This window comes from Poromitra crassiceps, assembly GCF_964638095.1.
Source record: "Poromitra crassiceps genome assembly, chromosome: 21".
NCBI lineage: Eukaryota > Metazoa > Chordata > Actinopteri > Beryciformes > Melamphaidae > Poromitra > Poromitra crassiceps.
The window spans coordinates 15,173,490-15,190,989 of record NC_139638.1 but is presented as its reverse complement, the minus strand read 5'-3'; the positions used below and the strand labels follow the sequence as shown (position 1 = coordinate 15,190,989).

General features: G+C 43.8%; 1 protein-coding gene across 1 annotated transcript in view; it reads right to left on the bottom strand.

Moving 5' to 3' along the window:
- LOC310795281 (NMDA receptor synaptonuclear signaling and neuronal migration factor-like) overlaps positions 1 to 17,500 on the bottom strand; it is a gene marked incomplete at both ends in the record, with an annotated part of 50,350 nt that overhangs the window by 5,636 nt on the left and 27,214 nt on the right. The window contains 7 exons of the mRNA XM_083657336.1: positions 740 to 842; positions 1,040 to 1,119; positions 4,825 to 4,895; positions 7,744 to 7,777; positions 7,970 to 8,053; positions 10,272 to 10,402; positions 16,903 to 16,992. Of these exons, the coding sequence (XP_083513462.1) occupies positions 740 to 842; positions 1,040 to 1,119; positions 4,825 to 4,895; positions 7,744 to 7,777; positions 7,970 to 8,053; positions 10,272 to 10,402; positions 16,903 to 16,992 (593 nt within the window). The remainder of the gene's footprint in view (positions 1 to 739; positions 843 to 1,039; positions 1,120 to 4,824; positions 4,896 to 7,743; positions 7,778 to 7,969; positions 8,054 to 10,271; positions 10,403 to 16,902; positions 16,993 to 17,500) is intronic.

Here is a 17,500-nt window from a genome sequence, read left to right as displayed (position 1 = left end):
TGTGTGTGTGTACGTGTGTACGTGTGAGTGTGTGTGTGTGTGTGTGTGTGTGTGTGTGTGTGTGTGTGTGTATGCCTGTCTGTCTTACAGTAAGTGGAGAAAGGTATAGCATCATCTCCCCTGCGACGGCCACTTGGCCTCTGTGCTGCTCTGCTATATTCAGAGACATTACTCAGAATGAGATAGCAGCCAGGCAGGTAGGAAGAGAGACAAGAAGAGAGGGACAGAGAGAGAGAGAGAGAGAGAGAGAGAGAGAAAGAGAGAGAGAGAAAGAGAGTCAGAGAGAGAGAGTCAGAGAGAGAGAGAGAGAAAGAGAGTCAGAGAGAGAGAGAGACTCAGAGAGAGAGAGAGAAAGAGAGAGAGAAAGAGAGTCAGAGAGAGAGAGTCAGAGAGAGAGAGAGGCACGAGAGAGAGAGAGAGAGAAAGAGAGAGACACAGAGAGAGAGAGCCAGAGAGAGAGAGAGAGAGAGAGAGAGAGAGAGAGAGAGAGGCCTTGTGCGAGAGCACGTGTCTGCATCTACATTTGTGTACTGTACATGTATTGAAGGCATAGAGAGGCTATGGTATCACAGAAAACTATGTTAACTATGTTAATCACCCACCAAAGTGGGACAAAATATTGTGATAATTATATTTAGATTTTTATATATTATATTATTATATTTTAATTATATTATATTAATGATATTATAATGATAGTGTGTACGCTGCGTGCGTGCATGTATTTCTGTGTGTATACCTTCTCTCCATTGGGGTTTCCCAGGACATAGCAGCCCATGATGTGGATCATGTTGGGTTCTGGGTTGACTTTGCTCATGAAGCGACTGAGCCTCCTCCAGAACCTGGACAAAGACATCAGTGAAGGGGTTTTACTAATACAAGTCTCCATTGATCCCCATAGGGCCATGAGCAGGAGACAGTAGTCGTTGGAGACAGCAGGAGACAGTAGTCGTTGGAGACAGTAGTCGTTGGAGACAGTAGTCGTTGGAGACAGTAGTCGTTGGAGACAGTAGTCGGGGAAGTACAGGAAGTAACTCACTGGCTCATGTCTTCCTCCTTTTCCACCTTAGCGAAGGTTGCCACTTTATTCTTCAGTAAGTACAGATGACCTGGGCCTCCCTAAGAGACACACACACACACACACATGAATGGCAGCGATGACTCTGGTTGTAAGCACTATTTCCTGTAGCTCTTCTTAACCCATTGATACCTGATGCAGCATTTGTGTGTATCCCTTTAAGACCGCGGTCTTAAAGGGATACACACACAAACGAGGGATATACACGCAAATGCTGCATCAGAGGCCTGTACTACAAAGCAAGATTTAGGTTGATCCTGATAAGTTTGGGTTTAAACCTGGTTTAGCCGTACTACAAAGCAAGTTAACGTCTAACCTAGTTCAATCACCATGGCAACTCACGCTGCAAAGCTAACCTGGTCCTGAACAGGTTAGCTTCAGAGGATAAGATCAAAATCCATGACAGACCCATATAATCGGCTCTCTGGAGTCACTCACCATTCATATAAGATCGCCATATGAAAAATAGATTGCAGTCAACTGAGAATATAACAAGAAAAACATTCGTGGCTCTGTAGGCTACATAATTAAATTAAGCCTACTTACCACTTTATGTCTTAACAGCTCAACGATGCGTGGAGAAATATGATCACTATTAATCACCGCAGCGCATATCATAAACGGAGCCTGAAATGGAGTGAGGGTGATATTCTCCTACATGCCAGAAAAGCCTATACATATAATATAGATATGGGATAAATATGGGATAGCCCCAATACTAAATATGCAGGCTACTCTTGCATGTTTCAGCTGGAACTGTGTCCTGTAGGCTGTATGCCAATATATGAGCAAAAATAGGCTAGTTTTTATCAATGAAAACTATGCCTGCATCGTCTCAATTCAGTTCAGCAGTTTTCTCTTTTATATTAGGATATCATTATTTTATATATGAATTATTCGATCAGTGCAACCACACACATAATGAGTGATAGAGATCATTATTCATTGAGCATGCATTTCTAAATCTATGGTCTAAATAGGCTTACAGATTGTGGAAATTTATAGACTGAGATTACACATTTACATTTACACTCGCAAAAAGCTGCTGTAGGAGACAGAAATCACTGATCAAAGTAAATCAAATGACTGATGTGAATACAAGCGGCAGCTTTAGACAGTCCTTCAGCAGATTATATCCAACGCGGATTTTCATTCTGACAAAATTCCACCACAGGCTACATTAAATATCCGCTAAAAACTCTGATCACACTGCGCTTTCATTGAATGAGGAAATGGGTGTGGAAATGGGTGTGCCTGGCCCGTGGATCAACTCAGCTGTTCATAATGTGATTGGCGAGCGCACCTCTTTCGCGTGGACGCGCGCCTGTGCACGAGCGAAAAACGTGCGCGTGCGCAGGCAGATCCCAGATACATCCAGCTTCAGTTATCGAGTAGAAAACCAGCGTCGTAGTATCGTTAAACTAGATAGCTTTGATCCTGTTCAGTCAAACCAGATCAAAGGGACAGATCGCGGATCTGTTAAGATAGCTTCGTAGTATAGGGCTCAGGTATCAATGGGTTAATGAAGAGCTCAGCATTCCAAAGGGAGTTACATAATTCAGTGTGAATACTAGCAGGGTACTTGGGGAATACACTACTGCAGTGTACTTTTGGCTCCAGAACCCTGTCATATGCTTGTGTTAGCCTACTCAGGGGTGTCAAACATATGGCCCGCGGGCCAGAACCCACAGGATGACTTTACAAAGTGTGAAAATTGTACAGAGAAGTCCTTCTTTCCAATTTTTCAAGGTCAGGTCTTCACACCTAATATTGATGCTCTTGTTGAAGTCCAGGAGGTACCAGGTTTCAAATAGTAAGTATCCCATTTCCTGTTTCCTGTATTTGTGGCTAAATGGTAAAATATTTTCATCCTTGAATATAGAGAAGAATTGCCATCAACTGTAATGCACAGTTACAGACAGTAGACTTGATCATTTGTTCGATGGGCCTGTAGAGACAGTCAGTCTGTGTGGGAACGCCCACAAAATGTTACTACGGCCGTGGAAAAACTGAGATATATATTGTTGAAATTGCACTTTTCTAAAGACATCTCAGGCTGTTCATCATGGTCCATTCACTTTGAATGTTCTCAAAACTAACAAACACATTTGGAGGAGTGGTTATTTTTTGTTATAGGTTATTAGGCAACGCTTGTCTTTGTCTGACCCACTTGAGACCAAATTGGGTCGCATGTGGCCCGTGAACTAAAATGAGTTTGACCCCCCAGAACCAACAGAACCAACACAGATTTATCTCCTGCTCCCAGAACCAACACACAGATTTATCTTCTGCTCCCAGAACCAACACACAGATGTATCTCCTGCTCCCAGAACCAACACACAGATTTATCTCCTGCTCCCAGAACCAACACACAGATTTACTGTATCTCCTGCTCCCAGAACCAACACACAGATTTATCTCCTGCTCCCAGAACCAACACACAGATTTACTGTATCTCCTGCTCCCAGAACCAACACACAGATTTATCTCCTGCTCCCAGAACCAACACACAGATTTATCTCCTGCTCCCAGAACCAACACTCAGATTTATCTCCTGCTCCCAGAACCAACACACAGATTTATCTCCTGCTCCCAGAACCAACACACAGATTTATCTCCTGCTCCCAGAACCAACACTCAGATTTATCTCCTGCTCCCAGAACCAACACACAGATTTATCTCCTGCTCCCAGAACCAACACACAGATTTATCTCCTGCTCCCAGAACCAACACACAGATTTATCTCCTGCTCCCAGAACCAACACTCAGATTTATCTCCTGCTCCCAGAACCAACACACAGATTTATCTCCTGCTCCCAGAACCAACACTCAGATTTATCTCCTGCTCCCAGAACCAACACTCAGATTTATCTCCTGCTCCCAGAACCAACACATAGATTTATCTCCTGCTCCCAGAACCAACACATAGATTTATCTCCTGCTCCCAAAACCAACACACAGATTTATCTCCTGCTCCCAGAACCAACACACAGATTTATCTCCTGCTCCCAGAACCAACACACAGATTTATCTCCTGCTCCCAGAACCAACACTCAGATTTATCTCCTGCTCCCAGAACCAACACACAGATTTATCTCCTGCTCCCAGAACCAACACTCAGATTTATCTCCTGCTCCCAGAACCAACACTCAGATTTATCTCCTGCTCCCAGAACCAACACATAGATTTATCTCCTGCTCCCAGAACCAACACATAGATTTATCTCCTGCTCCCAGAACCAACACTCAGATTTATCTCCTGCTCCCAGAACCAACACATAGATTTATCTCCTGCTCCCAGAACCAACACATAGATTTATCTCCTGCTCCCAGAACCAACACTCAGATTTATCTCCTGCTCCCAGAACCAACACATAGATTTATCTCCTGCTCCCAGAACCAACACTCAGATTTATCTCCTGCTCCCAGAACCAACACACAGATTTATCTCCTGCTCCCACTCTCTCTGCATCACGTTCTGCTTCATCTCCACTGCTCAGCAGAGATGCTCTCCTGCATCTACTCAGTGTATTAGAAGAGCCCATATGGAGACTAGCTGTTGTGTCAGTCTCCTCATGAAGAAGTGTGGTGGGATAGAGGTAAACAAGTCAACACTACAACCCGACACAGAAAGCAGTTTCTTCAAGACGTGACGGAAACGTTTAAACTGCCGTTTGACTCACGCAGTCATTCCTCGCATAATTATATTTTTTCCTTTGTTCCCTTCTTCTCTGTCTCGTGTCTCACCTGACAGAAGATGAGCATCCTCCAGAACTTGCTGCCTCTCCTGTAAGCCGTCAGCTTCTTCTCGATTTCTTCTGTGAACGAGACAAAGAACCGGAGTGACGAGAAGAACAGAGAAAGAGAGAAGACAGGAAGACAGGAGAAAGACAGGAGAAGACAGGAAGACAGGAGAAAGACAGGAGAAGACAGGAAGACAGGAGAAAGACAGGAGAAGACAGGAAGACAGGAGAAAGACAGACGGGAGAAGAACAGAGAGCGATGAGAGAGAGACAGCGTACAGGCAGAAGGAGGATGAGACGCTGGATACAGGGGATCTCTGGAGGGGGAAAGTGGATGTATAAGTGTAACGGCGGTCAGAGCAGAGACATCAAGTACAAGGAACAGTGAGTTCTAGTTTAAATCTAGTTCAGCAGTACTGTGTGTAGCCTACTTGTCTCATGGCGATCTAAAAAGTATCTACATCTAAACACATAGAAGGGCAAACCTACATGTATGTATCATGTATGTACTGTATGTATCATGTATGTACTGTATGTCTCATGTATGTACTGTATGTATCATGTATGTACTGTATGTATCATGTATGTACTGTATGTATCATGTATGTACTGTATGTATCATGTATGTATCATGTATGTACTGTATGTATCATGTATGTACTGTATGTATCATGTATGTCTCATGTATGTACTGTATGTATCATGTATGTACTGTATGTATCATGTATGTACTGTATGTATCATGTATGTATCATGTATGTATCATGTATGTACTGTATGTATCATGTATGTACTGTATGTATCATGTATGTACTGTATGTATCATGTATGTACTGTATGTATCATGTATGTACTGTATGTATCATGTATGTACTGTATGTATCATGTATGTACTGTATGTCTCATGTATGTACTGTATGTATCATGTATGTACTGTATGTATCATGTATGTACTGTATGTATCATGTATGTACTGTATGTATCATGTATGTACTGTATGTCTCATGTATGTACTGTATGTATCATGTATGTACTGTATGTATCATGTATGTACTGTATGTATCATGTATGTACTGTATGTATCATGTATGTATCATGTATGTACTGTATGTATCATGTATGTACTGTATGTATCATGTATGTACCGTAAATTCCGGACTATAAGCCGCACCGGTGTATAAGCCGCACCTGCAAAGTTGACTATTTTTTTCTTATATAAGCCGCACCGGACTATAAGCCGCGGGTGTTTTAATGGTTTTTTTTTTTTTTTTTTATTGTGTTTTAATGTTTAATTACCATATGTAAGGGTTCATGCACAGAGGGAATTGTCGGGAAAGAGATGGCTGTTTGAGGAAGCTCCCATTTATTAACATTTCAACAAAACAACATAACACAACACCACCTGTGTTGTTTTTTACAGTGCACACAGTGTCATACAGTGTCATACAGTGTGGTGAAAAGAGGGCAAGAGAGGAAATTAAAACTTATTATAGTTATATAGGATTTATAGTTAGAAAGAGTGCTAAAAAACAGAGATTTTTTTTTTTTTTTTTTTTGAAAAAATCCATAGATAAGCCGCACCGTTATATAAGCCGCAGGGGCCAAAAAAGCCCAAAAAACGGGAAAAAAGGTGCGGGTTATAGTCCGGAATTTACGGTACTGTATGTATCATGTATGTACTGTATGTATCATGTATGTACTGTATGTATCATGTATGTACTGTATGTCTCCGTTTCATTTTGCTTCGGACACGTCAGCCTGACAGCCGTCATATTTGGCTCGGGTACCGGCAGAGGTCTGGAGCAGACGGTGACAGGGCCAGATCTTTTAATTGGGTCATTATGGCCGATTAAATGACCAAAAACGGCTAATTAGTCATAGCACTATACCCACAGCAGCCAGCAAGTGACACGCACACGCACTCACACACCAATTAGTAATAGCACTACCCACACAAGCCAGCAGGTGACAACCACACCCACACACACACACACACACACACACACACCGACATAGCACTACTCACAGCAGCCAGACCAGCCCCCCGACCCCCACACACACTGACAGTGATTGCATGCTCCCAACGGGTATCAGCAATTAGTGATAGCACTAATCACAGCATCCAGCAGGTGGCGCGCGTGCACACACACACACACACACACACACACACACACACACACATTAGACAGACAGACAGACACACTGATTGCATGCTCCAATGGGTATCAGAACTAGTCTTAATGTAACACAACGAAATGGAAACAAAATCCAGACACAAGTAAATTATTCCTTGAAATCCTTGAAATCCTGTGAATTCTGAATTGATGAACTGAAACTAATTCTCATTATTTGAATGAATTCTGGTTATTAATGAATACTGCACTGGATCAAGCAAGTCATTCTTTGCAGTAAATTATGTGGGGAACTCTTGGGGCCGTTTAACGGTTCCATTATGTTTAAATCCATTTTACAACTGAACCAATTACAAAAGTAACTGTTTATCTGCCGCCAATTGAGAGAAAGAAATTCACGGTTTTATTTAATCTCATTTAGACGACTCCGACTCTGTTTACCTGCCTCAGTCAAAAATGACTCTCTCTCTCTCACCCCCTCTCTCTCTCCCTCTCTCCCTCTCTCTCCCCCTCTCTCTCTCTCTCCCTCTCTCTCTCTTTCTCTCTCTCTCTCTCTCCCTCTCTCTCTCTCTCCCCCTCTCTCTCTCTTTCTCTCACTCTCTCTCTCCCTCCCTCTCTCTCTCCCTCCCTCTCTCTCTCTCTCTCTCTCTCTCTCTCTCTCTCTCTCTCTCTCCCTCCCTCTCTCTCTCTCTCTCTCTCCCTCCCTCTCTCTTTCTCAACTTGTTCAAAATGCTCCAGCTGGGACTGTAACTGGTGGCAACACAGTAACATACACAGGCTGTCTTACTTACCCAGAATATCATCAAAAGTGGCGTGTTCATGGTCCTGAGGACAGATATATATATCCAGTTATAAAATGTCATACTTTAACATGATCAAATGGAAGAATCTACAGTATAGCAGTGTGTGTGTGTGTGTGTGTGTGTGTGTGTGTGTGCACGTAGTCGTGTGTGTGTGTGTGTGTGTGTGTGTGTGTGTGTGTGTGTGTGTGTGTGTGTTACTGTGTGTTGGACTCACATAGAGAATGGGGATGATGGATGGGTCGTCCCTGCGGAGGATAGTGGGAACATACTCTGCCTTCGGGACTTTAGAAGAGATCAGCTACAGGTGAGATAGAGAGGTGAAGGAGGAAGGGAGGGAGGATGGAGAGATCAGGTATTGAAATGAGAGGAGAGAGGAGAAGAGAAAGGGGAGGAAAGGAGAGAGAAAACAGGAAAGATTAAGAGAAGAGAGGAAAGCAAGGGGTTAATAGAAATTAGCATCTAAATATTTAGATGACTCTTGTCATCATGGCCGACCCCTCAGAATGTAACTCATATTTAATTTAGTGCCTATTTAACTTGGACTGTAAATTCATGTAAACTCACTGCCTATTTAACGCCTATTTAACTCAGACTGTAAATTGCATGTAAATCCAACGTAAATTAATATTTATCATCCACAGAACACTTCACCACTCATATTGTATATATTTACTCGATTTGATTGCACTTGCAACTTTGTGATTGTCTTTAGTTATCTTCCTACTTCTTATCTCTGTTTAGAACACGGCTCTCTTGAATACTCGATTCTGATTGGTCAATCAACAATATTCACCGGTCATTATTTCTCGACAACCGACCGCTGCTCTGCCACACCTGGATTAATCAGTTGATAAGAGCATTTTGTCAGCAAGACACTACTAATTAGGCCAACCAGTTGCAGCTGTGGTGTCTTGTGTGCCAATTACGAATGAAACCGCTTTGTCGTTGAAAACGCTATTAAAAAATCTATTTGAATAATTATTTTTGTCAGATTATTGAATGATTTAGTTGTAGGCCGTGTTCTAAGCGGGATAATGTATATTGAGGCGGTGATTACTGGGAAATAATGACCTTCAGGTGAATGATTAAGCCCTCCGCTGCGCGTCGGGCTCAATCCACCTGTCGGTCATTATTTCCCCCGTAATCACCGCCTCAATATACATTATCCCTTACATATTGACCTGACCGCTACGCTGCATACAGACACTGACAAATTCCTCCTATGTAATTTGCATATTGTGGCAATAAAAGTGATTCTGGTTCTGATTCTGATGAAGCATTGCTTTATCAGCTCCATGCAAACTAATGCCTGCAGGGCAGAGTTCACCTGCACATGTATTATTTACAGTGCTGTGATAGTGAACACCTGCATGAAATCTTACAGTGCTGAGATGAAATACAAGTTTGATCAGTCCAGTCATCAATACAACCTCTTAAAATCACTATTTTCTGATTCACACTATTTTAAATATGAACATTTCTGATTCATATAGTTTAATGAATAAAACGTGTTCAAATCCATTCAGATAGAGCAGTGGTTCCCAAATGGTCGCATCACGTTCTCACTGCAAACGAACCGCACCAGAGTTAGTTTGGAAGCGCACGAGACCACCTCCTCAAAGAGGTCTGGTTGCGGTTGTTTGGTCCGCTTTTGGTGCGCAGCAGAGTTCGCTTGCTGCATTCTTCTTCTTCTTCTTCTTTCGGCTGTTCCCGTCAGGGGTCGCCACAGCGGATCATCTGTTTCCATCGGTTTCTGTCCTCTGCATCGTCCTCCGTCACGCCCGCTGCCTGCATGTCCTCTTTCACTGCGTCCATGAACCTCCTCTTGGGCCTTCCCCTCCTCCTCTTTCCTGGCAGCTCCATCTCCAGCATCCTCCTCCCGATGTACCCCACCTCCCTCCTCCACACATGTCCATACCATCTCAGTCTTGCCTCTCTCACTTTCTGTCCAAACTGCTCAACATGGGCGGTTCCTCGGATATAATCGTTCTTTATCTTGTCCAGCCTCGTCACTCCCAGAGAGAAGCGTAACATCTTCATCTCTGCCACCTCCAGCTCTGCCACCTGCCTGTTTGTCAGTGCCACCGTCTCTAGACCGTACAGCATGGCTGGTCTCACTACCCTGCTGTAGACCTTTCCCTTCACTCTCGCTGGTACCCTTCTGTCACAGATCACCCCAGTCATCCTTCTCCACCCGCACCACCCCGCCTGCACTCTCTTCTTTACCTCCTTGCCACAGTCCCCACTACTCTGCACGGTTGACCCCAAGTATCTAAACTCCTCCACTTTTGGTACCTCTACTCCCTGCATCTTCACCCCCCCTCCATCTTCCCTCCCGTTCACACACATATACTCTGTCTTACTTCTACTTAGTTCGCTTGCTGCATTCACACCTGCCCAAACGAACTGTGTGATTAAAATGACCCAAAGGTAAGAACTCCTGACCTAATTATATTACTTCATACATGAGCAAGCAATTAAATCATCTGCAGAACATGACACTGCTGATCTCGTACCATGATTTTGGGAGGTACAAAGTCATCTCCCTCACAGGCCAGCCTCTCCATCTCTCTCTCCTCCTCCCAGTCCAGGCTTTCATCAAGCCCTCCTTCGTCCAGGGTGCCACAGGAGGCCTGAAGCTCCCCGCCTGGAAGAGGGAGGAGAACGGCTTGAGAAAAGAGGGGGTTCAGCGAAGCTGCGCGTCAGGAAGGTGATGATGATGATGATGATGAAGCTGCACGTCAGGAAGGTGAGATAGAAGGAAAGTCTGGGAATGAAAAAGATGGGGCTGCTGGGCAAAGACATGACAGGTGGAACAGGAACAGGGAAAGGAAGAGACAGCAGGCAGAAGGACAAGGAGAACATGACTGATAGAGGAGGACCAACGCAAGATCAGCTAACAAATGAAAACCCAGCGGAGGACTTTCTATTTAACTGCTTTTGGTGCTATTGATCATCTTTTTAAGGCATTATACAAAATGATCTTCACATAATAACATATAGCTTATGTTATGAGTTTATTCCTCATCAACAATTCAACTATGATGAAGACAGTTGCTTGGTCCTCAAGGTTGGGAGTTAAAAGCCTTGCTTCAACCAAAATATCAAAGTTATATAATATCTCCTTTGGAGTTAAGAACGATCAAAGAAGCATTAAAGATTATTACATTACGTTACATTACATTACGTCATTTGGCAGACGCTTTTATCCAAAGCGACTTACAATAACACACTTTTTGTCAGCAATAGAGCAATCAACTATGGAGCACAGTCTATGACAACTACAAATCCTGAAGGAACAGTGGTACGAGTTTTTAGTTTAGGGTTTTTTTTTTTTTTTTTTTTTTTTTTTTTATTAAATAAAGAGAGAGAAAGAAGTTAGATCAAGAGGGGCCCAGGTGGAGCCTGAAAAGGTGAGTCTTTAGTCTTTTCCGAAAGATCGGCAGTGATTCAGCAGTCCTGACCGAAGGTGGCAGCTCGTTCCACCATTGGGGTGCCAGGGAGGAGAAGAGTCGAGATCGGGATGAGCGACTTTTGAGCGCCCGTAGCGAAGGAGGAGCGAGGCGACCTGCACTGGTAGAGGAGCGAAGGGAGCGGTGAGAGGTTTGGAACCTGACCATAGATTGCAGGTACAGGGGAGCTGACTGGTGTACTGCCCTGTAGGCCAGTACCAGTGTCTTGAATTTGATGCGAGCTGAGATGGGAAGCCAGTGGAGGTCCCGGAAAAGGGGAGTGACATGAGAGAATTTGGGTTGGTTGAATACCAGACGGGCTGCAGCGTTCTGAATGAGCTGAAGCGGTCGGATGTCGGTGGCAGGTAGGCCAGCCAGGAGCACGTTGCAGTAGTCCAGGCGAGGGACGATAAGTGACTGGACCAGGAGTTGAGTCGCTTCTCTTGTGAGGAAGGGACGGATTTTGCGGATGTTGTAGAGGGAGAACCTACAGGAGCGTGCTGTCGCAGCTATGTTGGCAGAGCAAGACAGCTGGTTGTCGAGGATCACCCCAAGGTTCTTAGCTGTTTGGGAGGGCAGTACAGTGGTGTTTTCGATGGAGATGGAGAGATCTGTGAGAGGACAGTCTTTCCCTGGGAGGAAGAGTAGCTCTGTCTTACCAAGGTTGAGCTTGAGGTGGTGGGCAGACATCCAGTCGCCAATGTCCTTGAGACATGCAGAGATGCGAGCCTCGATTTGAGTGTCTGAGGGGGGGAAGGAAAGGAAAAGTTGGGTGTCATCAGCATAGCAGTGATAAGAGAAGCCATGAGAAGAGATCACATAGGCAAGAGATCTGATATAGAGAAGAAAAAGTAAGGGGCCCAGGACTGAGCCCTGGGGGACACCAGTGGTAAGAGGGCAGGATCTGGAGACGGACCCTCTCCATAAGACCTGGTATGAGCGGTTCGAGAGATAGGAAGCAAACCAGGATAGTGCAGAACCTGAAATGCCGAGATCAGACAGAGTGGAAAGAAGGATTTGGTGATTGACTGTATCGAAGGCAGCAGACAGGTCAAGGAGGACAAGGACAGAGGAGAGGGATGAGGCCTTAGCAGTGTGAAGGGCCTCTGTGACAGCAAGAAGAGCTGTCTCAGTGGAGTGCGAAGCCTTGAAACCGGACTGCAGAGGGTCCAAGAGGTCATTCTGGGAGAGATAGAGAGAAAGTTGTTCGGACGCTGCTCGTTCAAGGGTGCAGATATTGTTCTAAGTGGACCATGAATAGAGAAGCACTGAAGAATATTGAAACATCAGTGGCTCTACACTACAGATAGCCGTGAAGAACAATTCAGGCTGTTCAGAAATGTCTTGTATTGTTTCCATGTCTTGAATATAAAACTGAAAATATTTATAATTATATTATATAATTTTTATAAGAGTAATTGCTGCCATGTATTTTAGAGTGTATTGCTGCTACTTATGTTTTACATAGTTTTAGAGTGTACTGCTGCTACCACCTATGTTTTATGTATGTTTTATTATGTTTTACATTTTATGTTTATTGTGTTTTATGTTTTATGGGGACAACGGATGGAAATTAGCCTTGTGCTAAATCCGTCAATTTTTACACTTTTACTATGTTCCAGGTTTTAGTATCTGTTCTATGGTTTCTGTGTTCATTAATTTTGCACTGTCCCGTCCAAATAAACAAATAAATAAATAAATAAAATAAAATATATAAAAAAGGGTCTAAAATCATCTAGTAAAATAAACTAAAAACTAAAACAAAAAACAACAACTAAAGAACCATCAGTTTGAAAAAGGAAGGAAGAGACATTTGAGAGAAGAGGGAAGATTACAAGCAAGATCAACAATTTACCAAACAATCAGTTCATTCATCTCTCAGCACACTCTGAAACACCAACACTGAAGATGGAGGTGGAGGAAAACATAAAAACACACGTATTCAAAATCAGACTAGAGACGAGTCACGACACAAACAGCAACATGCAAACAGTCAACCAGTCTGCGTTGATTCTCATATGAAATCCTGGCCTTTCAATCACCGTTACACACACACACACACACACACACATACGCCGACACACTCTGAGACACGCTCTGAGACACACTCGGACTGAGACACACTCCATTTTGAAAGACATACTCACAGAAAGAGAGACCCCACAGTCATTGGGAGACAGACAGACAGACAGACAGGGTCAGAGAGTGAACAGCAGAGACAGTCAGTTTATGCGCGCGTGTGTGTTTTAGTTACAGAGGTGTGAATATAGGTATTGTTTTGTGTTTGTGTTGGTTGTGTATTAGGGGTGTCACAATATATCGTCCCACGAAATTTCGCGATAGTAAAACGTCACGATATGTATCGTTGAGATGAAATCTCATATCGCAAAAAAAAAAAAATTTTTTTTTTTTTTTTTTTTTTTTCAAAAAATAGACTAAGAAACGTCTTTGTTTGTTGAAGTTCAATGTGTGGAAAGTAGTTCAGTTGAACAAGTCTCTGAAGAGACACATGAGAAGTTATACAGGAGAGAAACCATTCAATTGAGTTTCTGGCAAAACTGTTTACTTGACAGGAAAAACTGAAGATGCATAAAAAATAGATTAAGAAAAGTCTTGTTGTTTGAGTTTGAAGAAAAACTGAAGATGCATAATGAGAATTTATACTGCTGAGAAACCTTTTAGTTCAAAGTAAATCTAAGTGACGGTGTAACTCATTCTATTTCAAGATAAGCCTTATCTCCAATCTCATGTTTTTTCTAGTTGTTATTGTAATAACAATTTCCCACAACAGCATGTTTTGTATTTGTGCATTTCAAATAAAATACTACTTTTCCAGTCATATATTGTCATTATTCAAGTTTAAAAAAATATTGTTAAAATCGTATCGTATCGTATCGTTATCGTGAACCCAGTATCGTGATACGTATCGTATCGTGAACTGAGTGTATCGTGACACCCCTATTGTGTATATTAGCATGCTAGGGGTGCCCGTGATCTGCTGCCAAAACCTGCATCGATTACCTTTGACTGCATTTCACTTCAACCATAACAAGTCGAACACACCCTGATGAGGACAAGATGTCAGCTGAAGTGCATGAATTACTGCAGCTCAATACATCGTGACACAGCTAAAAAGGCCGCAGCAGAGCCAGCAGAGAATGAATCACGTTCAATTTCCACAAGTGCTCTTTATCCACCTTTTACCCCTGGTATGATCACTGCAGGAGGTTTTGGGCCGGCATTGCTTCCTCTTCTCTGACTCTGGTCCATCTTAGTGCAACCTTGGGGATTGGATCCTGGTCCATTCTGAGGACATGGGGCCCTAGCCATCCAGGTTTGATCTCCAGCACCACACTGTTGCACCTCGTCATCTTGTAAAGCTGTTCATTAGACATCTTCTCAGGCCAGAAGATGCGTCAGATTTTGCTGAGGCATCCATTGTGGAACAGCCAAAACAAGTAGATAATGATGATTCATTCTGATTCGCGTTGACCGAAACATTATCCATACAATAAATCTACTGAGAGCAAGTCTGTACGCTGTGGGTGGACTCTGCATGTTCTGATCATTTGTTTGTCCTGCACCTGCATGTTTTGACTGTGGGGTTCTTATCTGGAGGAACCTCAGGGGAGCACGTGGAGAACATGCAAACTCCACACAGAAAGGCCCTTTTGACGAGATAGCCCACCTGGGCATGGGCGCTGAGGACATTGGAGGGACACACCCTCAGCGTCCCACACGGGAATCGAACCCAGGACCTTCTAGCTGTGAGGCGACAGCGCTATCACTGCGCCACCATGCCCCCCCAATCTTTTTCATACTACGTGTTCTCACTCGCCAGCACTCCGAGCCGTACAACAGCACTGATTTCACAGTGCTGAGCCGTACAACAGCACTGATTTCACAGTGCTGTTGTAAAGTGGGACTTTTGTTCTTAGGCTGTAGTGCTTTGACTTCCAGATAGAGTGGAGCCTATAGAGAGGCAAAGTGACCGCCTACTTCCTGCTTCAGCACTGTACCAGAGATTTTCATCCGCCATTTATTTTCCCATAGACATTTCGTAAAATGCTTATAAAAATAGTTTTACTGGTTCAAACCAAACGGTACAGATATATTTAGAAACAGGAGAGATCGCATAACATTTCACTGGGACCAAAACGTAAAGAAAATGCGGGTTTAAAGAAAATATTTTTTCGATGTTGTTGTTTTTTGGGTCAGACTGAAATGTTCTCTGGTCTCTCCTGATTATAGCGTCAGTTGAACCGTTTGGTTCGACGAAGTACAACTATTTTATAAGCATTTTACGAAATGTCTTTGGGAAAATAAATGGCGGATGAAAATCTCTGGTACAGTGCTGAAGCAGGAAGTGACATTCCACTTTGCCTCTCTATAAGCACTGTGAGCCTTCCCAAGCCTAAGGGTCCTTACACATCAAGAGCGATGCGAATATACGGCACGAAATTGCGATGCGAGTTTTGACCCATCTGTCAATCACAGCCACAGATGTGTACACGTCGGAAGCGAATTTCTGAAAAATCGACCGTGGTTCGAAAAAATAAACACCGCAATAACGCTCAGCGCAACTCCGCCGTTGGTATGCATGGTTGCATTGACTGATATAGGTTCGGAAAATATTATTGACGTGCGAATTAATCGCACGAAAAAAACGTGCTCGGTGTGTAAGGACCCTAGTCTGATGTCCTTTTGTGCCACGCTGTCTTTACTGACAACACTTCCACGGGAGGTGAGCTCCTCCACGGGAGGTGAGCTGAAGCTCCTCCACGGGAGGTGAGCTGAAGCTCCTCCACGGGAGGTGAGCTGAAGCTCCTCCACAGAGTTCTTGCAGTTCTTCTTCCTCATCTCAAGTAGAGGACAGTTGGTTGATTGGCACAGTTTCCCGCTGATAGCTCATCTTCCACGCGCACCTTAAACACAGGTGATGGAATGCTGGTGGTGGTCATGGCGTGCGATGGTTACCATGGTTACCAGGTTACCATGGTTACCATGGTTACCATGGTTACCATGCATTCCTGCTATTCTCCCGATTTAATTGACACACAGAACTCTTAAGGTTGGGATTTGTGCCTGCTTTTCTCGTTGGTGGTGGGCTGGCTTAGAGCTGGCTTCATATTTCCACACAAACTGACAGCAGCTCAGCTCTGCCTTTTCCCTGAGTTAGATGCTCTGTGGAAACACCACTTACTTTAGATCATATTATATATCGTATTATATATCATATCTGTCAGCCAGCTCATCTCCTTGAGCTCTGCTTCTCTCTGTGTTGTCTGCCTTGTCTTCCACTCCCACTTCCCTCTTGTCTGTTCCGTGATAATGTTTGTCGTTCAGATCCCACTCCAGTTCTATCTAGTTCAGGCTCTGGTTGTTCATGTCAGCCTACTCCACTTCCCACCTCCTGCATCACCTGTCTTCACCTTTTCCCAGCTGCACCTGATTCCCTCATTGTGTATTTATACCAGTCCATTTCCCTATCTTCTCTGACAGATCTCGTCTCGTGATGTACCTACATCATATTAAATCACCTGTAGTCTGTTCCCACGTTTTTTCTGCCTGCCTGTTAACTTACCTTGCCGGTTTGATCCTGCCAGTTCTTGACTTTGCTTCCCTGCCAGTGGTTTGGGTACCTTTGCCTAAGATTCTGTGTCTCTGTGGACGTGTGTCTCTGTGTTAAACTCACTGTCTCTGGGGTCAGGAGGACAGTCAGTCTGGACAGGGGTGGGGTCACTCCAGGAACGACTGAAACTCTTCGATCTATGCTCAGCGAATGCTAGTGCAGGAGGGGAGAGATAGTCACACAACAAAAAGATAAAGTCCGCACACTGAGGCTCCATCAATGCTTTTTGATTTGAAAAATAAAAAAACATGGATGGAGCCTCAGGGCCTGTGTACACCTAGCGTCTTTTCATCAGCTCCTGTGTCTTTTTTCAGTTGTTTCCAATGGGGGGAGAGCGTATGCGGGACGCACACGGACGTCTAGAGAAAGTGCGCTGCACCCAGCGTCTATTTTCAGAGCGCTCAGGCGTTTCTGTGCGCCCGACTCCCAGCGCTTCCAGGTGAGAATAATTTAACTTTTCAGAAAGACGCTGGTGTCGGGTGCTGCTTTTCTGGCAACTAATCATATGGAGAAACTATCGCAACACAGACAGAAAGGCTCAATTGTGGGAGCAGATTGGCTAGACACTTGATATTTCGGGTGAGTGTTGAGCTAAATCACTGGATGTGTGTTGTTTGCTAATGTTAGCTGTCAGCTATCAAGCTACTACCGCACTGAATTA